The following is a 26,382-nucleotide window of genomic DNA, read 5'->3' as shown; positions in this document are numbered from 1 at the left end:
ATAACATGTCTCCTTGTCATCATTCTTTCAAGAGCCAACATATTTAACATTCTTAAACAACAACTTCAAAAGACATATGCACTGTTCAAGGATAAATTCAAAACTCATGTACTTCTTGTTCTTTTGAATTAAAACATTTTTCATTTAAGAGAGGTGATGGATTCATAGGACATTCATAACTTTTAAGACATGGTTACTAACTACTAATAATCATGTAATGAAGACACAAACATAGATAAGCACTTAACATAGAGAAAACGAAAAACAGAAGAAATAAGAACAAGGAATGAATCCACCTTAGTGATGGTGGCGTTTTCTTCTTGAGGAACCAATGATGTCCTTGAGCTCTTCTATGTCTCTTCCTTCATTGCTTTTTGATATTCTCTTATTTCATGAAGGATGATGGGGTGCTCTTGATGTTCCACCCTTAGTTGTCCCATGTTGGAACTTAATTCTCCTAGGGAGGTGTTGATTTGCTCCCAATAGTTTTGTGGAGGAAAATGCATTTGAGGCATCTCCAAGATCTCATGGTGATGAGCTTCCTGCGCCTCTTGAGCTCCATGAATGGGCTCTCTTGCTTGCTCCATCTTTTTCTTAGTGATGGGCTTGTCCTCTTTAATGAGGATATCTCTGGCCTTAGGTGCCATTAATGGTAATGGAAAAATAAAAAAAGCTCTATGCTTTTACCACACCAAACTTAGAATGTTGCTCGCCCTCGAGCAAAGAAGAAAGAATAGAAGAAGAAGAAGAAGATATGGAGGAGATGGAGGGATGTGTGTATGGATGTGAGTGGTGAATGGAAAACAGAAGGGATGACCATGAATGGAGAGAGAGAGGGTGAGGTGGGTGGGGATCCTGTGAGATTCACAGATCCTGAGATGATCCTGTGGGGTCCACAGACCCTGAGATGATCCTGTGGGGTCCACAGATCCTGAGGTGTTCAAGGAATTACAACCTTGCACCAAATTAGGCATGTAAAATGCCCTTGCACACAACTCTGGGCGTTCAGCGCCAGGTTGTGCCCATTTTGGGCGTTCAACGCCCATTTGTTGCCCATTTCTGGCGTTGAACGCCAGAACTATGCTTGTTTTGGGCGTTCAGCACTAGCTCTTCTCCATGGTGCAATTCTGGCGTTCAGCGCCCAGATGCTGCCCATTTTGGGCGTTCAGCGCCCAGATACTGCCCATTTTGGGCGTTCAGCGCCAGAACCATGCTCTGTCCTGGCGTTGAACGCCAGACAGGTGCTTCCTCTCCATGGATGCAGAGAGAGATCCTTGAGTTGTAAACACAAGGTTGTCCTTATTTAGTTGAAAGATCAATTCTCCTCTGTCCACATCAATCACAGCTCTTGATGTGGCTAGGAAAGGTCATCCTAGGATGATGGATTCATCCTCTTCCTTTCCAGTATCCAAGACTATGAAGTCAGTAAGGATGTAAAGGCCTTCAACCTTCACTAACACGTCCTCTACTTGTCCATAAGCCTGTTTTCTTGAATTGCCTGCCATCTCTAATGAGATTTTAGCAGCTTGCACCCCATAGATTCCCAGTTTCTCTATTACAGAGAGGGGCATGAGGTTTATTCCTGAACCAAGGTCACACAGAGCCTTAAAGATCATGGTGCCTATAGTACAAGGTATTATGAACTTTCCAGGATCCTGTCTCTTCTGAGGCAATGTCAGTTGATCCAGATCACTTAGTTCATTGGTGAACAAGGGAGGTTCATCTTCCCAAGTTTTAATGCCAAATAATTTGGTATTCAGCTTCATGATTGCACCAATGAACTTGGCAGCTTGCTCTTCAGTAACATCCTCATTCTCTTCAGAAGAGGAATACTCATCAGAGATCATGAATGGCATAAGGAGGTTCAATGGAATCTCTATGGTCTCTAGATGAGCCTCAGAGTCCTTTGGTTCCTCAGAGGGAAGCTCCTTATTGATCACTGGACGTTCCAGGAGGTCTTCCTCCTTGGGATTCACGTCCTCTCCTTCTCTTACAAGTTCGGCCATGGTGCTTATGTCAATGGCCTTGCACTCTCCTTTTGGATTCTCTTCTGTATTACTTGGGAGAGTACTAGGAGGGATTTCAATGATCCTTTTACTCAGCTGGCCCACTTGTGCTTCCAAATTTCTAATGGAAGACCTTGTTTCATTCATGAAACTTACAGTGGCCTTGGATAGATCAGAGACTAAGTTTGCTAAGCTAGATGGATTCTGCTCAGAATTCTCTGTCTGTTGCTGAGTGGATGATGGAAAAGGCTTGCTATTGCTAAACCTGTTTCTTCCACCATTATTAAAGCCTTGTTGAGGCTTTTGATCCTTCCATGAGAAATTTGGATGATTTCTCCATGATGGATTATAGGTGTTTCCATAAGGTTCACCCATGTAATTTACCTCTGCTATTGTAGGGTTCTCAGGATCATAAGCTTCTTCTTCAGAAGATGCCTCTTGAGTACTGTTGGATGCAGCTTGCATTCCATTTAGACTCTGAGAAATCATATTGACTTGCTGAGTCAATATTTTATTCTGAGCCAATATGGCATTCAGAGTATCAATTTCAAGAACTCATTTCTTCATAGGCGTCCCATTATTCACAGGATTCCTCTCAGAAGTGTACATGAACTGGTTATTAGCAACCATGTCAATGAGTTCTTGAGCTTCTGCAGGCATTTTCTTCAGGTGAATGGATCCACCTGCAGAAGTATCCAATGACATCTTTGATAGCTCAGATAAACCATCATAGAATATATCCAGGATGGTCCATTCTGAAAGCATGTCAGAAGGACACTTTTTGGTCAGCTGCTTGTATCTTTCCCAAGCTTCATAGAGGGATTCTCCTTCTTTCTGTTTGAAGGTCTGAACCTCCACTCTAAGCTTGCTCAGCTTTTGAGGAGGAAAGAACTTGGCTAAGAAAGCCGTGACCAGCTTATCCCAAGAGTTCAGGCTGTCTTTGGGTTGAGAGTCTAACCATATTCTAGCTCTGTCTCTTACAGCAAAAGGGAAAAGCATGAGCCTGTAGACTTCAGGATCTACTCCATTAGTCTTAACAGTATCACATATCTGCAAGAATTTAGTTAAGAACTGAAAAGGATCTTCAGATGGAAGTCCATGAAACTTGCAGTTCTGCTGCATCAGAGAAACTAGCTGAGGTTTCAGCTCAAAGTTGTTTGCTCCAATGGCAGGAATGGAGGTGCTTCTTCCATGTAAATTGGAATTAGGTGCAGTAAAGTCACCAAGCATCCTCCTTGCATTATTATTATTTTCGGCTACCATCTCCTCTTCCTGTTCGAAAATTTCTGACAGGTGCTTGCTGGATAGTTGTAATTTAGCTTCTCTTAGTTTCCTCTTCAGAGTCCTTTTAGGTTCTGGATCTGCTTCAACAAGGATGTTCTTGTCCTTGCTCCTGTTCATATGACAAAGAAGAGGGCACAGAAAAATAAGAATAATAATATGGATCCTTTTTATCCAAGTATAGAGGTTCCCTTTAGGTGAGTAGAAGAAAAGGAGAAGAAAAGAGAGAGAGGGAATTTTTGAAAATAGTTTTTGAAAAAGGTCAGTGATTTTTTTATTTTTTATTTTTTATTTTTTTTCGAAAATTAAAATAAAAAAATTAAAATAATTAGTTAATTAAAAAGAATTTTTGAAAAAGAGGGAAGATATTTTCGAAAATTAGAGAGAGAGAGTTAGTTAGGTGGTTTTGAAAAAGATAGGAAACAAACAAAAAGTTAGTTAGTTAGTTGAAACAAATTTGAAAATCAATTTTGAAAAGATAAGAAGATAAGAAGTTAGAAGAGATATTTTGAAATCAAATTTTGAAAAAGATAAAATGAGAAGATATTTTTGAAAAGGTATGATTGAAATTGGTTTTGAAAAAGATTTGATTTTAAAAATCACAATTAATGACTTGATTCACAAGAAATCACAAGATATGATTCTAGAACTTAAAGTTTGAATCTTTCTTAACAAGTAAGTAACAAACTTGAAATTTTTGAATCAAAACATTAATTGATGATGTTATTTTCGACAATATGATATAAAAATAAGAAAAAGATTTTTGAAAAATATTTTTTTTTTGAATTTTCGAAAATAACTAAGAAAGAAGAAAAAGATTTGATTTTTGAAAAAGATAAGATTTTTAAAATTGAAAATTTGCTTTGACTCATAAAAATAACTAGATTTTAAAAATTTTTGAAAAAGTCAAATCTAATTTTCGAAATTTTAGGAGGGAAAAAGGGAAAGATATTTTTTTTTTATTTTTGAATTTTTATGATGAGAGAGAAAAACAAGAAAAAGGATGCAATGAATGAAAGTTATGGATCAAAACAATGAATGCATGCAAGAATACTATGAATGTCAAGATGAACACCAAGAACACTATGAAGATCATGATGAACATCAAGAACACATTTTTGAAAAATTTTTAATGCAAAAAAACATGCAAGACACCAAACTTAGAATTCTTTAATGCTTAGACATAAAGAAATCAGGAATGCATATGAAAAACAAGAAAAGACACAAAACATGCAAATGCAAAGAAAAACAAGAAGACTTACCAAGAACAACTTGAAGATCATGAAGAACACTATGAATGCATGATTTTTTCGAAAAATGCAAGATGCACATGCAATTGACAGCAAACTTATAACATGACACATGACTCAAACAAGAAACACAAAAAATATTTTTGATTTTTTTTTTGATTTTATGATTTTTTTGTATTTTCTTTTAATTTTTTCGAAAATCATTTTTAAAAAAAGGAAAATAAGGATTCCAAAATTTTTAATATGAAGTCCAGGAATCTTGCCATGTTAGTCTAAAGCTCCAATCTGAGGGTTAGACATGGCTTAATAGCCAGTCAAGCTTTAGCAGAACTTTACATTCAGCAACCAATTTGCTAAGAAAGATAAAGAAGCTCTTCTCTTGAGTCCAAAAGAATTGAGACATGGCTTTACAGCCAGCCAGGCTTCAACATGCTTCATGAAACACTAGAATTCATTCTTAAAAATTCTGAAGAAAAATATATTTTTTTGAAATCATTTTTATTTTAAATTTTTTTTTTCGAAAACAAAGGAGAAATTTTTGAAAGATTTTTGAAAATTTTTTTTTTTGAAAACTTTTTGAAAAGAAAACGAAAAGAAAGTTACCCAATCTGAGCAACAAGATGAACCGTCAGTTGTCCAAACTCGAACAATCCCTGGCAACGGCGCCAAAAACTTGGTGCACGAAATTGTGATCTTTGGTAATGGCTCCAAAAACTTGGTGCTCTAATCTCAATTCATAATTTGTCACAACTTCGATACAACTAACCAGCAAGTGCACTGGGTCGTCCAAGTAATACCTTACGTGAGTAAGGGTCGAATCCCACAGAGATTGTTGGTATGAAGCAAGCTATGGTCACCTTGTAGATCTCAGTCAGGTGGATATAAAATAGTATTGGGGTTTTCGAAAATAAGTAATAAAATAAGGATAGAAATACTTATGTAAATCATTGGTGAGAATTTCAGATAAGCGTATGGAGATGCAATCGTTCCTCTGAACCTCTGCTTTCCTGCTATCTTCATCCAATCAGTCTTACTCCTTTCTATGGCTGGCTTTATGCAAGGGCATCACCGTTGTCAGTGGCTACATCCCCTCCTCTTGTGAAAATGGTCCAAGATGCCCTGTCACGGCACGGCTAATCATCTGAGGTTCCCGATCATGCTGGAATAGGATTCACCATCCTTTTGCGTCTGTCACTACGCCCAGCACTCGCGAGTTTGAAACTCGTCACAGTCATTCAATCATTGAATCCTACTCGGAATACCACAGACAAGGTTTAGACTTTTCGGATTCTCTTGAATGCCGCCATCATTCTAGCTTACACCACGAAGATTCCGATTAAGAGATCTAAGAGATACTCATTCAATCTAATGTAGAACGGAAGTGGTTGTCAGGCACGCGTTCATAGGGAATGATGATGATTGTCACATTCATCACATTCAGGTTGAAGTGCGAATGAATATCTTAGAAGCGAAATAAGATGAATTGAATAGAAAATAGTAGTACTTTGCATTAATCTTTGAGGAACAGCAGAGCTCCACACCTTAATCTATGGAGTGCAGAAACTGTACCGTTGAAAATATATAAGTGAAAGATCCAGGCATGGCCAAATGGCCAGCCCCCAACGTGATCAATAGATCAAAATATAATCCAAAAATGTCTAATACAATAATAAAAGGTCCTATTTATAATAAACTAGCTACTAGAGTTTACAGAAGTAAGTAATTGATGCATAAATCCACTTCCGGGGCCCACTTGGTGTGTGCTTGGGCTGAGCTTGAGTGTTGCACGTGTAGAGGTCCTTCTTGGAGTCGAACGCCAGCTTTTGTGCCAGTTTGGGCGTTGAACTCCACTTTGCAGCTTGTTTCTGGCGCTGGACGCCAGAATTGGGCAGAGAGCTGGCGTTGAATGCCAGTTTGCGTCATCTAAACTTGGGCAAAGTATGGACTATTATACATTGCTGGAAAGCCCTGGATGTCTACTTTCCAAAGCAATTAGAAGCGCGCCATTTCGAGTTCTGTAGCTCCAGAAAATCCACTTTGAGTGCAGGGAGGTTAGAATCCAACAGCATCAGCAGTCCTTCTTCAACCTCTGAATCTGATTTTTGCTCAAGTCCCTCAATTTCAGCCAGAAAATACCTGAAATCACAGAAAAACACACAAACTCATAGTAAAGTCCAGAAATGTGAATTTAACATAAAAACTAATGAAAACATCCCAAAAAGTAACTAGATCCTACTAAAAACATACTAAAAACAATGCCAAAAAGCGTATAAATTATCCGCTCATCAGACAGCCTAACCGATTTGGTGGCCAGCCTGTGCTTAACCAACGGGCTGCTAATTGAGGATTTCAGAAAACACCTCACCACCAAGCCTGTCTGGACAATGCAAGAGATCCAGAACGTAGCCAGGGAATACATTAATGATGAGGAGGTAAGTCGAGTCGTGGCAGCCAATAAACGGTAGCCCGTATACTCCAATGCCCGCCCATCTGGCGGCAAAGAAAGGTCTAAGGAGCACTCCAGAGATGGAGGACCGGCCAAGATTTTCAAACCCTTTTCCCCCGTTGGGAAGTTCACCAACTACACCCGCCTGGCGGCCCCAATCGTCGAGATTTACCAGCAGATTGCCGACAAAGACATCCTGTCGAAGCCCCGGCAACTCAAGGACAGGACGGGAGGAAACAAGAACCTCTATTGCAATTATCACAAGGGTTATGGCCATAAAACCCAAGACTGTTTTGACCTGAAAGATGCCCTGGAGTAGGCCATTCGAGAGGGGAAGTTGGTCAAGTTCTCCCACCTAATAAGGGAACCAAGGAGGAGGGACCGATCAACTGAGGACAAAAATCGAGGCGTAAGGCAAAGACGGGAACCCGAGGAGGATAATGAGGGCCTCACTGTGGTAAATGTAGTGATTGGAAGGGACGTCCCTCCCAGATTGAAGTCGGCTAGCAAAAAGGATGCCAAGGTCTTAGCTATGTCCCCTGGTCCCACGCCGACCTCCTAGAGGGTACCCTCGATATCCTTCGGCCCCGAAGACCAATAGTTCGATGAGGCCCCGAAGAACCTGCCAATGGTGATCACGGCCAGGGTGGGGACCAGCCTGGTAAAGAGGATCTTGGTGGACACGGAGCCGACTCCAATATCATGTTCCGCAATGTATTCGATGCCCTGGGCCTACGGGATACCGACCTGAAGGGCCACCAACACGGCGTGGTAGGCCTAGGCGATAACTTCATCAAGCTAGATGGTGTAGTTTCCCTCCCGGTCTCCATTGGCAGAAGCAGAGGGAAGAGGTCGCTAATGGCGGAGTTCGTTGTCTTAAGGGACTCCACGACCTACAACCTCATTCTAGGAAGAAAAATCATCAACGACTTTCGGACGGTGATCTGCACCAAGTTATTGCTAATGAAGTTTGTAGCTGATGATGGATCAGTGGGGACCATCAGGGGTGACCTAGAAACGGCAGCCGCATGCGACAACACCAGCCTCTCCCTGATAAAGAAATCTAAAGAAGCATCCGGTGTCTTCCTTGCCGACCTGGATGCCAGGGTCGATGACAAACCCAGGCCGAAACCAAAGGGAGACCTTGAAAAATTTAGGGTCGGCGACTCAGAGGACTAGTTTACCTTTGTGAACAGGAATCTACCCCATGACTTGAAAGAACCCCTGATAGAGATGATCAGAGCCAACGTTGTCTTGTTTGCCTGGACTCCGGCCGACATGCCGGGTATAGACCCCCAATTTATGTCGCACCAACTAGCCGTGAGGTCGGGGGCAAAGCCAGTAGCTCAAAGGAAGAGAAAGATGTCCCAAGAAATGGTGGAAGAGGTGGCCAAATAGACGGCCAGCCTACTTGAAGCGGGAATCATCTGGGAACTGGACTACTCGACGTGGTTGGCAAACGTGGTCCTGGTTAAAAAGCCCAATGAAAAATGGATAATGTGCATAGATTACTCCGACTTTAACAAGGCATGTCCCTAGGATTCCTTCCCCCTACCCAACATCGATGTTCTCGTTAACGCGGCGGCAGGTTACCGGTATCTGAGCTTCATGGATGCCTATTCTGGGTACAATCAGATACCAATGCACCGGCCAAATAAAGAGAAAACGGCGTTCATAACGCCAAGAGGGACATACTGCTACAAGGTGATGCCGTTCGGGCTGAAGAATGTGGGGGCCACATACCAAAGGCTGATGAACAAGGTCTTCAGGGACCTCATCCGCAAGACGGTAGAGGTATACGTAGACGATATCTTGGTCAAGACCGCCAGGCCTGAGGCCCTCTTAAGTGACCTGGAAAGCGTCTTCGCATCTCTTCACCAACACGGAATGAGGCTCAATCCGCTGAAGTGTGACTTCGCTGTCGAAGCCGGAAAATTCCTGGGGTTCATGATAATGCAATGAGGGGTGGAGGCCAACCCGAAAAAGTGTGAGGCAATCCTACATATGAAGAGCCCGAGAAGTGTAAAAGATGTCCAAATGTTAGCAGGCAGGCTCACCGCGCTGTCCCGCTTCCTCGGCGCATCGGCGGTAAAAGCTCTACCTTTCTTTAACCTAATGAAGAATGGGATCGCGTTTGAGTGGACCCCGGCATGTGAAGAGGCTTTCAAACAATTCAAAGATATAATCTTGGCGCCACCTGTTCTAGCGAGGCCTAAGAAGGGAGAATCGATGTACTTGTATCTGGCAGTAACCGACGAGGCCTTGGCGGCGGTCTTGGTGCGAGAAGAGGGGAAAACCCAGTAGCCAATATATTTTGTGAGTAAAGCACTACAAGAAGTAGAGCTAAGGTATAGCAAGCTGGAGAAAGTGGCATATGCGCTCCTGACATCATCGCGCAAGTTGCGGCAGTACTTTCAAGGACACCAAGTAACCGTCTGAACGGATCAGGCAATCTGACAAGTACTGTAGAAACCCGACCTGGCAGGTAGAATGATGACTTGGGCTGTTGAGCTCTCCCAGTATGACTTACAGTATGAACCCAGGTACGCGATCAAGGCTCAAGCATGGCTGACTTCCTGGTAGAATTGACAAGAGACCCCGCCGGGACACCGAACACACGGTGGAAGCTTCATGTTGATGGAGCATCCAACCAAACGTTCGGAGGGGCGGGAATCATCTTGGAAAACCCAGCTGGAGTTGTATATGAGCAGTTTATCAAATTCGATTTCCCGGTTTCGAACAACCAAGCAGAGTATGAAGCCTTGCTGGGCGGCCTAGCGCTGGCAAGAGAGGTCGGAGCCACTAGAGTGGAGGTGTGCAGCGACTCACAGGTCATAACTTCTCATTTCAATGGGACCTACCAAGCCAGAGACTCACTGTTACAAAAGTATCTGGGGAAAGTCAAAGAATTGAGCAAGCAATTCGAGGAGGTCATGATCCAGCACGTTCCGAGAGAACGGAACACACGGGCGGACCTCCTGTCCAAGCTAGCGAGCACAAAACCAGGGACTGGCAACCAATCTCTCATTCAAGGTTTGATAAAAGAACCAGCGGTGGTCCTACAGCTGACCCAGTCAGAACCCTCTTGGATGGACCCGATCATCAACTTCCTGGAAAAAGCCGAGCTCCCCAGCGACGAGAAGATGGCCAAAACAATAAGGCGAGAAGCGGCCAAGTATGCAATCATACAGGTCCATTTGTTTAAAAAAGGGCTTAGCCAACCCCTGCTAAAATGCTTGCACCCCGACCAAACAGAGTATGTCATCCGGGAAGTCCACAAAGGATGCTGCGGTCACCACATCGGAGGGAAGGCTTTAGCTAGGAAGCTCATCAGAGCCGGGTACTACTGGCCCTCCATGATGGCGGATTCTAAGGAGTTCGTAAGAAGGTGCAAGAGATGCCAGAAAAATTCCAACTTCCATAAAGCGCCAGCAAGTGAACTCAGCTTTCTCACGACTTCCTGACCTTTCTCACAATGGGGAATTGACCTATTAGGACCCTTCCCAGTCGGGCCAGGACAAGTCAAGTATATGATAGTGGCGATTGACTACTATACAAAGTAGATAGAGGCAGAGTTATTGGCTAGCATATCCTCAGCGAATTGTCGAAAGTTCGTGTGGAGACAGATAATAGCAAGATTCGGCATCCCAGAAGCCGTCATCTCGAACAACGGGATGCAGTTCACCAATAAAAAATTTGAAAAATTCCTTGCTAGTTTGGGAGTAAAGAAAAAGTTCTCGTCAGTTGAGCATCCTCAAACCAATGGACAAGTGGAGGCTGCGAACAAGATCATCCTGCAGGGCCTCAAGAGGCGACTCGACCAGATGAAGGGAGTGTAGGCGGATGAACTGGCCTTGGTTCTCTGGTCCTACCGCACAACCCAACAATTGGCCACTGAGGAAATGCCTTTCCGACTCACGTATGGGGTAGAGGCAATAATATCCGTGGAAATCAGTGAGCCGAGCCCACGGCTACTCTTAGGAGGAGTTGAAAAGGCCGTAGAAAAGGGCTTGGTGGATGAAGCAAGGGAGATGGCCCATCTATCGGAAATGGCGCTAAAGCAAAGAATGGCCCTGTGCTACAATGCCAAGGTGCTCAAAAGAGAGTTCGAACGGGACGACCTGGTATTAAGACGCAATGATGTCGGGCCGCCGACTGCAGGGCAAGGAAAACTGGCGGCAAACTGGGAAGGCCCCTATAGGGTGAAAGAAGTGCTCGGCAGCGGCGTGTATAAATTAGAACGGCTGGATGGCAAAGAGATACCAAGGACATGGAACGCGGTTAACCTAAAGAGATTCTATCCCTAGCAGCCGAGGCAAGCTAGACGAGTAAAAATCCTACCAGTTAACCACGCTAGTAAGATTTGCATTACTATGTGCGGGATCATTAGACTTGCGATAATTGTTTATGCTACCTTTGGTTATAAGCCTTTTTATGCTGTCTTTGATTGTTGCTTATACTATCTTATTTTTACCCCGCATTTACTTTATCCGGCTTTATCATACGACGTTGTTTTTTTTTAAATCAAAACGGGAAACCGGGATTGATCACCCCGGTAACCCAAGGCTTTAAAAGTAATGAGGTGACTCCTACGACTATCAAGCGATACGTTTAGCGACCAATAAAACGGTAAGAGGCAAATGACGGTACACAAACCATTAGTTATATACATGCCAAAAACGGTAACCGAGTTCACCACAAATATCTTGTTACATATAACGGCAGTTAAACTAGCCAAAAGTATATAAAACCTACATATTAAAAAAAACAAAGTACAAAGGCAAGACCAAAACACTTCTTCGGGATGTCGACAATTTTTCCATCCTTGATGGTCTTGAAGATGCTAACAGCTGAGGTGTCAAAGTCGGGAGCCAACAACTTCACCTGAGCCTTGAGGGCCTCCTCAGTCATCAAGATGGCGCTCTTCCCTTGCTTGACGGTCTCCTTGTACTTTGTCCTTAGTTCGGTCGCCTCATCCTTAGCCGCAGTCGCCAAGGCCAGAGCGGAGTTGAGCTGACTCTCCAGAGTCATCTCCCTCTCGGTAAGCCGGGCAACGGCGGCATCAGAAGTCTTAACCTTCTCCGTAGCAGTAGCCAGCTGCTCCTGAGCAGTAGCCAATTGCTTCCAAAGTAACTCCACTTCGGCCTTGTACCTGTTATCTGCTTCAACAGAAGATTCAAGTCTGTTCTGCAAAGAATACGTTCCCGCCAGGGCAAACTCCGCCTTCCTCGCTATAGCGGCTCCCCGGAGCAACGTGCGATACATCCATCTCGCCTGCCCCGGAAGATCCCCACCATGGAAGAAGTCCTCTGTGCCCGGGAGCAATTGGGAATCAAAAATGTTCCCGGCATCAAAATTCTTCCTCCATCACAGTAAGAGCTCCCTCCGGGCTGGAGGATGGTTTCCTTTTCCTGGAATTATCCACTATCATTACATCCGGGTTCTCGACCTCAATCTCCAGCCGAGGTTCTGGGCCACCACTAGTCCTGATCATCTTACCATGAAAAGGTTGGGACTGAGCCCTGGCGCTTACGGTATCCTGAGGGGGTTTCTCTTGGTTATCTGTGGCTTGGTGGTCAGAAGTCGTCTCCTCCTCGATATCATTGTTAAGAAATGTGTTAAATAAAGCTTCAAGGCTAACTTGCTCGCGAGCCATCGACACTGGTAAAGAGCACGGAAGCTTGTTAGTTCAAAAAAAGGGGGGGGGGGACTCACGTATATAATTCCTAGCTACATTCTGGTCATCCATGAGAAGATGGGGATTAACGTTATTCTTCCCAAACACTGCCAGCAACACGTCGGCAACCCGTTTATTCTCTGGAGATAACCCTTTATATGTGACTTTAGTAAAGGCGTTCGCCCTCGCCCCGAAACTCCAATAGGTCGGGATGCGACGCACCCCCTCCAGCGTCAGCCAAAATGGGTGATGACCCTCTAAAAGGCGAACTTTAAAATACCTATCTTTGAACCCATTGTAGGAGTCCTTGATAAATCCCATTTTTAGGGTTTATCTTGTCCATAATTGAGTGGATTTTATCCACTAAACTCACACTTATTCATTGAATTCGCATGTTTTACATTTTCTTTCCTAATTTTGTGCTATGATTGAAAACATGCTTCTTTGGCCTTAAAATTGCTTATTATTAATCCTCCCTTATGACCATTCGATGTCGTGATATGTGTGTTAAGTGTTTTTAGATATTACAGGGAAAGAACGGCTTAGAGGATGGAAAGGAAGCATGCAAAAGTGGAAGGAATACAAGAAAACTGAAGGAATTGTTAAGCTGTCAGCCCTGATGTCTTTGCACTCAATCAACCATAACTTGAGCTACAGAGGTCCAAATGAAGCAGTTTTAGTTGCGTTGGAAAGCTAACATCCGGAGCTTTGCAACGATATATAATTTTTTATAGTTGCTCTGAATATAGGTGATGCACACACAGGGATCACACGTACGCATGACCTGGAGAAAATTCAATCCACGCGTACGCATGGACGAAGCATACGCATGACAGTGCCGCATGCTGGACGTATCAGAAATCGCTGGGGACGATTTCTGGGCTATTTTTGACCCAGTTTTTGGCCCAGAAAACACAGATTAGAGGCTACAGAGTGGGGGAATCCATTCATTCATTCACACAACATTCATTATTCAGATTTTAAGTTTTTGATGTAGTTTCTAGAGAGAGAGGCTCTCTCCTCTCTCTAGGTTTTAGGATTAGGATTTTTCTTAGGTTAGATTTACTTCTTCTCCATTCCAGGTTCAATGTTCCTTTAATTTAATTTCTCTTCTACTTTTAGTTGTTCTAGTATTCTAGTTTATTTATTTTCCTAATTTGGTATTTGAATTCTCATGTTTAATTTGATTTTCTATTTAATACAATTTGAGGTATTTCAGATTTATGATTTTAATTTAGCTTTTTACATTCTTAGCTTTGGTTGAGTAATTGGAGACACTTGAGTTATCAAACTCCTTTGTTGATTGATAACTGTTATGTTTGCTAGTTAATTTGAATTCCAATAACTCTAGTCTTTCCATAAGGATTGACTAGGACCTGAGGAATCAAATTGATTTATCCACTTAACATACCTTCATAGTTAGAGGTTGACAAAGTGGGAGCAATAGACAATTTTCATCACAATTGATAAGGATAACAAGGATAGGACGTCCAGTTCTCATACCTTGCAAGGGTTTTCATGATAATTAGTTTACTTTCTTGTCATTTATTTTCCTTGTTCAAACCTTTCAAAAACCCCAAAAAGATACTTTTCTCATAACCAATAATAAACACACCTCCCTGCAATTCCTTGAGAGACGACCCGAGGTTTAAATACTTCAGTTATTACTTTTTAGGGGTTTTGTTACTTGTGACAACCAAATTTTTGTATGAAAGGATTATTGTTAGTTTAGAAACTATACCTGCAACGAGAATTTATTTTGAAATTCTTTACTAGCAAAAATCCTCTCATCAAAATGGCGCCGTTGCCGGGTTATTGCAAACGTGTGCCTTATTATTGGTTATTGTAAATATTTGCTTTTTCGTTTCTTTGTTAGTGTTTCTAGTTTAGGAGTTTATTTTCATTAATTTTTATTAGTTTTTATTTTCTTTAGCTACTATGAATTCTCACACCCTCTGGCTTTAAGTTTGGTTCTAATGTTGTTGTAAGAAATGGAAGCTATAATGAGAACATGCATCAAGTTGGAAGAATCAAAGATGGGAGGAGCCACAAGGATTTGATCAACCCTCTTAGCAATAACCCCTTCCAATGCGCTATAACCAACAACCATTATATGATGCATGCCAAGACAATAGTTATGGTGGACCTTTTCGTGACAACCAACCTCCACCAAATTACTATGGTCAAGAGCCATTCTAGGAAGCGTAACAAGATGATGAATATGGTGGACCCCCTTGTAGTTACCAACAAGCCCCACCATATGCTTATGAACCTTGAAGTCGAAGGAGTGGTTGAAGAATTAGTGAAGGAAGACATCAAGGAGGAGTCTGATTTTTGTCTTAGAGCAAGAGGAGGCCCAAAATGTGGAGGTAGGAGAGACCCTTGCAAATGAAGGAGTAGTTGAAGGGATTTGTCATGGAAAGGAAATCATCAAGGAGGAGTACGATTTTATACTAAAACAACTGGACAAATTAGCAATTATTGAAGAGGAAGAAGAGGTTGCAGACTTAGGAGATGCTGAACCTCCATGAAAAAGTCCAGTCATAGAGCCTCCTTCCAAGATGTTTGATGTTGATGTTGAGGAAGAGATGGAGATTAAAGAAGAAGAGGCACAACCTCCCATGCCCTTGGTAAGCAATGAAGAAGCGACTAAATTGGAAGAAAGCTACCAAGAGAAAGAGGTTGGAATTGAAGAAGCTTGCAAAGAGGTGGAAGTTGTCAAGGAAGAGCACAAGGGAATGGAACTTGAAATCACCTTGCCAAAGTTGTTGGAGATCTCTTCCCCAAAGCCATCACCAACCATTCCTTCATTCAAGTGGGTAAATCTTTCATCTCTAAGCTTAATTAGCCCACTTGAATATGCTTTGCTTGAGACAGATGATCAACTTAGAGCTCTTTGTGGCTTTAAGAATAAGGGGGAGATGGCTAGTGGTTGGAGTTCCATGCAAGGCTTAATATGGTTGCATACTCCAATTTGAAGTGCAAGAGTTGGTATAATTCTCAATTGAATGGGTCTAGGAGGATGTTTGGGCGCTTAATTGAGAATTCCAAGGCTGAACCACTCGGATGGAATCATGATGATCAACAAGAAGACGGGTGTAAAAGCAAGGTCTGGGACCCTGGAATTCAGTCTAGCAATCAACACTCTTGGGGCCTTGTCACTTGCTTAAACTTGCTTGAAGGCTCTTTGCCCCTAGTTTGGGATCCCGGAGGCTACTGGAATTGCAAACATTGGTGGAGATTCCGAGATGAGTTCAAGCACAAGCCACCATGACAAGGAGCTCACCAAATGTCCAACTTAAGGACTTTAACTAAAAGTGCTAGGTGGGAGACAACCCACCATGGTATAATCGTTCCTTTTTATTCTCAGTCTTATTTTATTTTATTTTTATTAGTGTTCATTCATAATTTCTGCATATTCACCTGCATTCTACATTTTGCATTCTACATTAAAAAAAAGGGATCGACGTGGTGCACGAATTGTAAATCACACTTTTCACAACTCGTACCACTAACCAACAAGTGCACTAGGTCGTCTAACTAATACCTTACGTGAGTAAGGGTCGATCCCACGGAGATTGTTGGCTTGGGGCAATCTATGGTTATCTTGTAAATCTTAGTCAGGAGATTAATAATAAAAATTTCTTTTGTTTATGAAAACTAGATAACATGAAATAAAGGTTACTTGTTATGCAGTAGTGGAGAACAGATTGAGATTTTGGAGATGCTCTGTCTTCTGAATCTCTGCTTTCCTACTGTCTTCTTTTTCACGCACGCAGATCTCCTTCCATGGCAAGCTGTATGTTGGTGGATCACCGTTGTCAATGGCTACCATCCATCCTCTCAGTGAAAATGGTCCAAATGCGCTGACACCGCACGACAAATCATCTGTCGGTTCTCACTCATGTTGGAATAGAATCCGTTGATTCTTTTGCATCTCTCACTACGTCCAACACTCATGAGTTTGAAGCTCGTCACAGTCATCCCTTCCCAGATCCTACTCGAAATACCACAGACAAGGTTTAGACTTTTCGGATCTCAGGAATGGCCGCTAATAATTCTAGCCTATACCACGAAGACTCTGATCATGAACCAGGAGGCTAAGAGATATACACTCAAGCTAGTGCAGATAGAACGGAGGTGGTTGTCAGGCACGCGTTCATAGGTGAGAATGATGATGAGTGTCACGGATCATCACATTCATCAGGGTGAAGTGTGAGTGAATATCTTAGAATAGAAACAAGCGTGATTGAATGAGAAACAGTAGTAATTGCATTAATTCATCGAAACACAGCAGAGCTCCTCACCCCCAATCATGGATTTTAGAGACTCATGCCGTAGAGATACAATGTAAAACGTGAAAATATCATGAGATACAAAATAAATCTCTAAAAGTTGTTTAAATACTAAACTAGTAACCTAGGTTTACAGAAAATGAGTAAACTATGATAGATAGTGCAGAAATCCACTTCTGGGGCCCACTTGGTGTGTGCTGGGGCTGAGACTTGAGCTTTACACGTGCCTAGGCTGTTTCTAGAGTTAAACACCAGGTTGTAACCTGTTTTGGGTGTTTAACTCCAACTTGTAACCTGTTTCTGGCGTTTAATGCCAGAATGGAACATGGAACTGGCGTTAAACGCCAGTTTACGTCATTTATCTTTAAGCAAAGTATAGACTATTATATATTGCTGGAAAGCCCTGGATGTCTACTTTCCAACGCAACTGTGAGCGCGCCAATTAGATTTCTGTAGCTCCAGAAAATCCATTTCGAGTGCAGGGAGGTCAGAATCCAACAGCATCTACAGTCCTTTTTCAGCCTCTGAATTAGATTTTTGCTCAGGTCCCTCAATTTCAGCCAGAAATTACCTGAAATCACAGAAAAACTCACAAACTCATAGTAAAGTCCAGAAATGTGATTTTTATTTAAAAACTAATAAAAATATATTAAAAACTAACTAAATCATACTAAAAACTATGTAAAAACAATGCCAAAAAGCGTATAAATTATCCGCTCATCAAAACACCAAACTTAAATTGTTGCTTGTCCCCAAGCAACTGAAAATCAAATAGGATAAAAAGAAGAGAATATACTATGAATTCCAAAATATCAATGAAACTTAGCTCCAATCAGATGAGCGGGACTTATAGCTTTTTGCCTCTTGAATAGTTTTGGCATCTCACTTTATCCTTTGAAGTTTAGAATGATTGGCATCTATAGGAACTTAGAATTCAGATAGTGTTATTGATTCTCCTAGTTCAGTATGTTGATTCTTGAACACATCTACTTTATGAGTCTTGGTCGTGGCCTTAAGCACTTTGTTTTCCAGTATTACCACTGGATACATAAATGCCACAGACACATAACTGGGTGAACCTTTTTAGATTGTGACTCAGCTTTGCTAGAGTCCCCAATTAGAGGTGTCCAGGGTTCTTAAGCACACTCTATTTTTGCTTTGGACCTCGACTTTAACTGCTCATTCTCAAGTTTTCACTTGACACCTTCACGCCACAAGCACATGGTTAGGGACAACTTGGTTTAGCCGCTTAGGCCAGGATTTTATTCCTTTAGGCCCTCCTATCCACTGATGTTCAAAGCCTTGGATCCTTTTTATTACCCTTGCCTTTTGGTTTAAAGAGCTTTTGGCTTTTTCTGCTTGCTTTTTCTTTCTCTTTCTCTTTTTTTTGCCATTTTTCTTTCTGCAAGCTTTGTTCTTCACTGCTTTTTCTTGCTTCAAGAATCATTTTTATGATTTTTCAGATTATCAAATAACATTTCTCCTTTTCATCATTCTTTCAAGAGCCAACATATTAACATTCATAAACAACAATATCAAAAGACATATGCACTGTTCAAGCATTCATTCAGAAAACAAAAAGTATTGTCACCACATCAAAATAATTAAACTAATTTCAAGGATGAATTCAAAATCATGTACTTCTTGTTTTTTTGTTTTCAGAGCAGTTTTCATTTAAGAGAGGTGATGGACTCATAGGACATTCATAGCTTTAAGACATAGACACTTAAACACTAATGATCATATAGTAAAGACACAAACATAAATAAAACATAAGGCTCAAAAATCGAAAAATAGGAAAATAAGAACAAGGAGATTAAGGAACGGGTCCACCTTAGTGAGGGTGGCGTCTTCTTCTTCTTGAAGAACCAATGGTGCTCTTGAGTTCCTCTATGTCTCTTCCTTTCCTTTGTTGCTCTTCCTTCATAGCTCTTTGATCTTCTCTAATTTCATGGAAGGTGCCATATGGTTATGGAAAATTAAAAAGCGGGGATTTTTTCACACCAAACTTAAAATGTTTGCTCGTCCTCGAGCAAATGAAGAAAGAAAGGAGGAGATGGAGATGTGTGGTGGGTTCAGCCAAGGGAGGGTGATAGTGTATATGAGGGGTTTATGATGGATGGATGTGTGTGGTGAAGAGAGTATAGAGAAGAGTGTTATGGAAAGGTGTGAAGAGGAGAGAAGAAGAGGTGGGGTAGGTAGGGATCCTGTGGGGTCCACAGATCTTGAGGGGTAAAGGACTTAGCATCCCTGCTCCATTGAGGCATGAAAAACGCCCTTAGAGTGCAATCCTGGCGTTTAACGCCAGACTGCTGCTTGTTTCTGGCGTTAAACGCCAGCTTTTCCCCCTTTCTTGGTGTTGAACGCCAACTTGGTGCTTGTTTCTAGCGTTTAACGCTAGCTTGATGCTTCTTTCTGGCGTTAAACGCCATTCTGATGCTTCTTACTAGCGTTTAAATGCCAGTAAGCTCTTCCTCCAGGGTGAGCTATTTTTAATGCTGGTTTTGATTTTGCTTTGATTTCTGTGACTCTACATGATCATCATCCTAAAGAAAACATAAAATAAAAAAGGAAAACAGAAAATTAACATAGATAAGTAAAAATTGGGTTGCCTCCCAATAAGCGCTTCTTTATTGTCTTTAGCTGGACCTTGCTGAGCTTTTAATCTATTCTCAGCTTTGAGCATTCTTGCTCAAGATTGCCTTCAAGATAATGATTGACTCTCTGTCCATTAACAATGAACTTCTTATTAGAATCAATGTCTTGAAGCTCCACAGAGCCATATGGTGACACACTTGTAATCACATATGGTCCCCCTCCACCGGAATTTCAGTTTCCCGGGGAATAATCTGAGCCTAGAGTTAAACAGCAGAACCTTCTGTCCTGGTTCAAAGACTCTAGATGACAGCTTTCTGTCATGCCACCTTTTTGCTTTCTCTTTGTAAAGCTTGGCATTTTTGAAAGCAGTGAGTCTGAATTCCTCTAGCTCATTTAGTTGGAGCAATCTTTTTTCTCCAGCTAATTTAGCATCAAAGTTTAGGAATCTGGTTGCCCAGTAGGCCTTATGCTCCAGTTCCACGGGCAGATGACAGGCCTTACCATACACAAGCTGGTATAGAGAGGTCCCTATAGGAGTCTTGAATGCTGTTCTGTATGCCCACAGAGCGTCATCCAAGCTTCTTGCCCAATCCTTTCTACGGGTACTTACAGTCCGTTCCAGGATTCTTTTTAGTTCTCTATTAAAGACTTCAACTTGCCCATTTGTCTGTGGATGATATGGAGTTGCCACCTTGTGGCTAATTCCATATCGGACCATAGTAGAGTAAAGCTGTTTGTTGCAGAAGTGAGTGCCCCCATCACTGATTAGTGCTCTAGGGACACCAAATCTGCTGAAGATATATTTCTGGAGGAACTTCAGCACTGTCTTAGTATCATTGGTGGGTGTTGCAATGGCCTTTACCCATTTGGATACATAGTCGACTGCCACTAGAATATAATTGTTTGAGTATGGTGGTGGAAAGGCCCCATGAAGTCAATACCCCATACGTCAAACAACTCAATCTCTAAGATCCCTTGCTGAGGCATGGTGTAACTATGAGGCAGATTACCAGCTCTCTGGCAGCTGTCACAGTTACGCACAAACTCTCGGGAGTCTTTATAGAGAGTGGGCCAGTAGAAGCCATATTAGAGGACTTTTGTGGCTGTTCGCTCACTGATAAACCACTATTTTATGGTTTATATTGTGCTTAATTGTATGATTTTATCAATTCTTTACCCACTTATTCATATGATTGGCATGCATTTATATTTCCTTCCTAAAGACTATTTTATGGTTTATATTTGCTTCCTAAAGACTTTTAATTATGTATTTTAATTCTCCTTCATTCCATTAGATGTCGTGATCTATGTGTTAAGTGTTTCAGGTTTTATAGGGCATGAATGACTTGGAGATTGGAAATGAAGCTTGCAAAAATGGAAGGAACACAAGAAATTGAGGAGATGACCAGCGAGAAGTGACGCGGACACATGGCTCACGCGACTGCGCAGATTGGAACTGCACAAGTGACACGGAGGCGTGGACGACGCGCACGCATCGTAAGGCAAAACGCCCAATGACGCGTCCGCATGAATGACGCAATCGCGTGACATGCGCGATCTGCAGAATTCGCTGGGGGCAATTTTGGGCCCTGTTTTGACCCAATTTTTGGCCCAGAAAAGCAGACTAGAGCCAAGGAACATGGAGAAACGGAGGACAACAATTCATTACAGACAATTCTCAGTTTTAGATCTAGTTTTACTCATCCTCTAGGTTTTCTCTCTGCACATTCATAGTTCTTAGGATTTATTTTTATTACTTTTCGCATTGGGATATTGAGAAGAGTTATTACCTTCGTCAAGACTTCGTAATTCTCGTTTGTTTTCTTTACCTGTCTCTTACTCTTCCATGTCCTTTGTTTACTCAGAAATATTATTGGATTATTTTTAGAATTTATTAATACAAGAACTATTTTTATTTTTAATTGATCCCTTTGATTATTACTTATCATGTCTTTCTATATTTCTCTTTCCTATGTTATGAATTCTATATTTACAATGAGCGAGTAGTTCCATAACTTGGATAGGAGTTGATTGAAGGAAAGACCTTGAGTTGGAATGCTTAAAAGAAAAATTGTAATTGGGTTTATTGTTGGATTGTCCTCTAGTCACTGACACCAATCCTTTTCAATTGAGCAGATTGGAACTTCTGAATAGAAATATCTTTCCAACTTGCTTGATTTTCCCTTACCTAGTAAGGGATAACTAAACAGAACAATCCTCAATTATCAATTAGTCTTGAGAGTACTTCAACAAGAATAGGGCTTCCAACTAATCTACTCCCAGTCAAGGTTTTTATTTAAAATTACATAAATTCTCCAATTTAATTTCCCGTTATTCAACTCAAACCATTTTTGAAAACATCTGATTAATAAAATAGCACATCTCTCTGCAACTCGTTGGGAGACGACCTGGGACTCATACTCCCAGTATTTTAATTTAAATTTTGTGACAACCCTTCTAAATTGATAAGCAGATTTCTGGTTGGTTAAGAACTGTACTTGCAACGTATCTCTTCTAATAATTTCTTAACTCGCCAATTTTTGCCACGTCAATTTTTGGTGCCGTTGCCGGGGAGTTGCAATAGAGTGCTAAAGTTATTAATTGGAATTTATTTATTTGCATTTTATTTTATTTTGCTACTATGAGCTTCATGTTTCTTTTGTTAAATGACGCGTTCACTTCCTGATCCAAGCTTGTCAGTATTCGATCCTGAGATTGAAAGAACTATTTCACGAATAAGGCAAGCTCGGCGTCGGTTAGTCCTCTCTGATGGCGGGTCTGAAACGTCACTTGAGGAAGAAACAGGCTCCCTTTCTGCTGATTCGGTTGATTTACGTGCAGGTGACATGGCAGCACCTAGGAGAATTACTATCCAGGAGGCTGGAGCCCCTGATTTTTCAATGCAACTGTTTCAAGCGCATCACCCAGCGGTGGCTACAGACTTTGAAATAAAAACAGCACTGCTCAATTTGATGCCCAAGTTTCATGGCTTACCTGCTCAAGAGCCTATCAAGCTCCTTAGAGACTTCCAAGCAGCCTGTTCTACTATTAGGCGTGATGGTGCAGATGAAACTTCAATTTTCTTAAAAGCCTTCCCATTCTCTCTTGAGGGAAAGGCGAGAGAGTGGTACTACATTCAACCCGCAGCAACTGCATCCGACTGGGATACACTTAGAAGAGAATTTTTGGAAAAATTCTTTCCAGCTGAAGTTACTGATAAACTGAGGAAAGACATTTCCATGATTGTTCAGGATAAATCTGAGACTCTCTATGAATACTGGGAGCGCTTCAACAATCTTCTGGAAGCATGCCCCCACCATATAATTGACAAGATAGTGTTACTCGACTACGTAACACAGGGCATGAGGCCCTAAGATAAGACTACATTGGAAAGTGCTAGCAATGGGTCTATGAAAAAGTATAAGACCACTGATGAGGCATGGCAATTGATCAGCGACTTAGCTGAATCTACAAGGAATCACAGGCAGAAACAAGGCCGGTCAAAAGCTGTTGCAGAGGTGTCTTCTAGCAAGGAGACTACTGCTCTGGCTCAGAGTATAAGTGAAATGACCACCTTACTGAAGCAGATGCAGTTGAGTCAACAACAAGCGCATCAAAGCCAACAGCTAGTCCCATAGAGAGTGTGCGGAATATGTACTGATTACAGCCATTATACTGATGAATGCCCGTAGCTCCAACAGGAAGACAACACTGTGGCAGCCACTCATAACTTCTATGACCGCCCCAACCAAGGGTACAATCAAGGTGGCAGTTACAACTATGGATGGCAGGACATTTTCAACCAAGGTTAGAGAGATAATTCTAACCAGAATTGGAGGGACAACAATAACAGAGGAGGCAGAGACAATCAAGGATATCAGAGGTGGAATAATAACAACAACAGGCAGCAGAACCAGAACCAGCCTTACAGAGCACCTCACCTGAGGCAGTCCCAAGGGCCACAGCACAACCAACAACAAGTTCCGCAGATCACTCAATCTAATTCCTCTCCGAGTGAAGAGGCCATTCAATCCATTGCACAAGGAAAAAGGAACATGGAAAGTTCACTTAATGGCCTAGCATCCACCATACAAGCTCTCATCTCTCAGCTGGCACCACCCAATACTCCAAACACTCAACAGGCAAACTCGAGTGGAATTCCTTCTCAACCCTTGCCCAATCCGAAGGGTGGCATCAATGCCATCACCCTAAGGTCCGCAACTACACTGCAAGAGAGGAATCAGGAGGAACCAAACCCACCAGAATACGCCTCAGCTGAAGAGGTAGTGGAAGTAGAAGATGTTGAAGAGGAAGAGGACATACAGGACATGGCTGAAGAAGAAGAAGCTCAATCACAGGAAAAAGCACCAGAGGACGCTGAAGCTGTGAAGGACGCCATTCCTATTCTATTTCCACAAATTGCAAGGAAGGCCAAAAAGCAGTTGAAACCCGACCCCAAAATGGTAGAGATATTCAAAAAGGTTGAAGTAACTGTTCCCCTTTTTGATGTTATTCAGCAGGTACCTAAGTATGCAAAGTTTCTAAAAGATTTATGTATACATAAAGACAAAATTAATGAATTAGAAACTATTCCTTTAGGTAGTTCTATATCTGCTTTAATGGAAGGTATACCAGAAAAGTGTAGTGATCCAGGTCCATGTATGGTTAATTGTATTATTGGTGGTGTAACGACCTAATTTTCAATATGTCTAGATCATACCAGAAACTGAGCGCTACCAATTTGTCTTCCTAATTATTATCTATTTTTTTATCATATGAGCCTGATTCGTTGTAAACGCGTAGTTAATTTGCGTGGTGTATTTTTTTTTTAAATATTTGGATTAATAGACAGAATCATTTATAATCAATTCACAAGTAATAACAAATAAAACAGTTATAAACAACCACACAAAAATACATCACAAGTAGTTGACAACATTCGGTGATTCAGCCTTTATTAGCATATAGACTGTTAGTTAGAACACCCCTAGATATAGCTAAATAATATCTATATACATATATATACATACAACATCCTAGGTCTTGACCTATTCAAGAGGTCCCTAAGCTGGCACCTAGGCTAGCCTAGACTCTATACTCACCTAGTCCTTCTAAACTACTAAAGCGAGGGAAAGTATGTTCTAGGTCTTCAAAACTCAAGTCAGGTGGAACGTCATCAAAAGATAGAACATCATCTGCTACTCCTCTGCACGATCAGACTTTTCCACAGGACGTCTCTCTGGTACCTCATGAAGTAGCCACACAATAGGAATCTCGTACACAGGATTTAGGTTAAAGTGCGCATACGAACGGGGTGCAGACGTTGACTGGTCTCACAGTATATACATATAATCAGAGAACGATATTCACCCTAGACTCAGAAGACTGCCTAGAGTGGAATCCCTTTTTGCGTACAATCGTCAGCAAACTACGGAAAGGAACTCTTACTTCCATCTGAAGGGGAAAGGGAGAGAGAAGGGGTAAGAACTGGGGAGTTCTTAGTAGGGCCGGGGTTATTAGTTACGTTTATTTATTTGGGGTCGATTAGTAGACGAATAATATAATATAGCGAAGCAGTATACAGAAGATAAAGATAGAAAGAGAAAGTAGAGAGAACAGAAAGCAGAACATAAACAAAAGAATACAAGAAAATAAAGCACAGAAATAGCATACGAGCAGACAAACATAAAGAAGTAGATCACACACAGAAAGGAATACAACAGAGAATGATGCGCAGACAAGAATGATGCATGTCTAGCCCTAGCGCAGGCCATGAGCTCATGTGTCGGTTGGCTACCCGCAATCCTGACATTTATCCGGTCACGAGTAATCCCGATTTCCCGAATACGATTTTCCGTTCCTAAATAAATGCGCATATAATAATAGCCGCTCATTTGAGACAGCCTCTGCTTACTGTAGGAAAATATATATATACTCTGCTCTGCTCTGGGGAAGCGGAAAATAGCTGTAGGTAACTTAGTTTCCCTACAGAAGCTCTGGGTTGCATTAAGCAACTAATATATATTAAATATAGCTCTGGGTTGCATCAAGCAACTAATATATATATATATATATAAATATAGCTCTGGGTTGCATTAAGCAACTAATATATATATATATATATATATATATATATATATATATATATATATATATATATAAAAATATAGCTCTTTATTATATTATTCTTCTCTTTATATCTCTTTACTCTGTTCTGGTTTCTCTTTTCTCTGTATCTCTTTACTCTGTTTTAATTACTCTATTCTCTGTATCTCTTTTCTCTTCTCTGATTACTCTTTTCATCTGTATCTATATTACTCTTTTTCTCTTTATTTCTTTACTTTACTCTGGTTACTCTGTTTTCTGTGTTTCTCTACTCTGCTCTGATTTCTCTGCTTAACGTATGTATTTAAAGTTTATGTAAATTTCGGTATGAATAGTTCGCCTGTCCCAAGTATAGGTTCATTAAGTCTATACTGAAACAGTTTAACTTTTCATATAATACCTAACCCCAGTCGCAACTCAAGGACTAACTATGTTGCCCTAGTTCGTTCACTAATTTCTGCTGTTTTTCTGTTATTAAAACCTTACAAACCTTTCTTTAGTTTTTATCTTTTCTTCAACTTTTTATCTTTCTTTTATCTTTTCCTCACTAATATGTTCTTACCACTCCCTAAGTGTTTTATGAAGGTAATTATGAGATTCTGCGCTTAAAGATGTCTTTCTAAAGCTTTTACAGAAAACTGCCTTTTTCGCATTATTTTATTATTTTATTAAAATATTATTTTTAATTAAATATTATTATTTAATATTTTATTATTATTTATTA

The 26,382-nt window shown here is 41.2% G+C and overlaps 2 protein-coding genes and 2 non-coding genes across 4 annotated transcripts; 3 read left to right on the top strand and 1 right to left on the bottom strand.

The window, feature by feature from the left end:
• The first annotated feature begins 2,765 nt into the window (after window positions 1–2,765).
• Window positions 2,766–2,873, top strand: LOC148564368 (small nucleolar RNA R71). The gene has a single exon (XR_015884607.1). It is a non-coding gene; the product is annotated as a small nucleolar RNA R71 (small nucleolar RNA).
• Window positions 2,874–9,547: 6,674 nt separating this feature from the next.
• On the top strand, window positions 9,548–10,822 carry LOC107640596 (uncharacterized). Its single transcript, XM_016344107.1, has 2 exons — window positions 9,548–10,363; window positions 10,547–10,822. The coding sequence occupies exons 1-2, from the start codon at window positions 9,548–9,550 to the stop codon at window positions 10,820–10,822; spliced, it is 1,092 nt and encodes a 363-aa protein (XP_016199593.1).
• A 63-nt stretch (window positions 10,823–10,885) lies between these two features.
• Window positions 10,886–11,290, top strand: LOC148564367 (uncharacterized). Its single transcript, XM_088487028.1, has one exon. It carries the CDS (start codon window positions 10,886–10,888, stop codon window positions 11,288–11,290), a length of 405 nt encoding a protein of 134 aa, XP_088343154.1.
• An 11,481-nt stretch (window positions 11,291–22,771) lies between these two features.
• Window positions 22,772–22,878, bottom strand: LOC148564366 (small nucleolar RNA R71). The gene has a single exon (XR_015884367.1). It is a non-coding gene; the product is annotated as a small nucleolar RNA R71 (small nucleolar RNA).
• Between the last annotated feature and the right edge of the window lie 3,504 nt (window positions 22,879–26,382).

The sequence above is a fragment of the Arachis ipaensis genome, chromosome B5 (assembly GCF_059453495.1).
Source record: "Arachis ipaensis isolate K30076 ecotype BB chromosome B5, ASM5945349v1, whole genome shotgun sequence".
NCBI classification, from domain to species: domain Eukaryota; kingdom Viridiplantae; phylum Streptophyta; class Magnoliopsida; order Fabales; family Fabaceae; genus Arachis; species Arachis ipaensis.
This window is presented reverse-complemented; position numbering and strand designations above follow the sequence as displayed.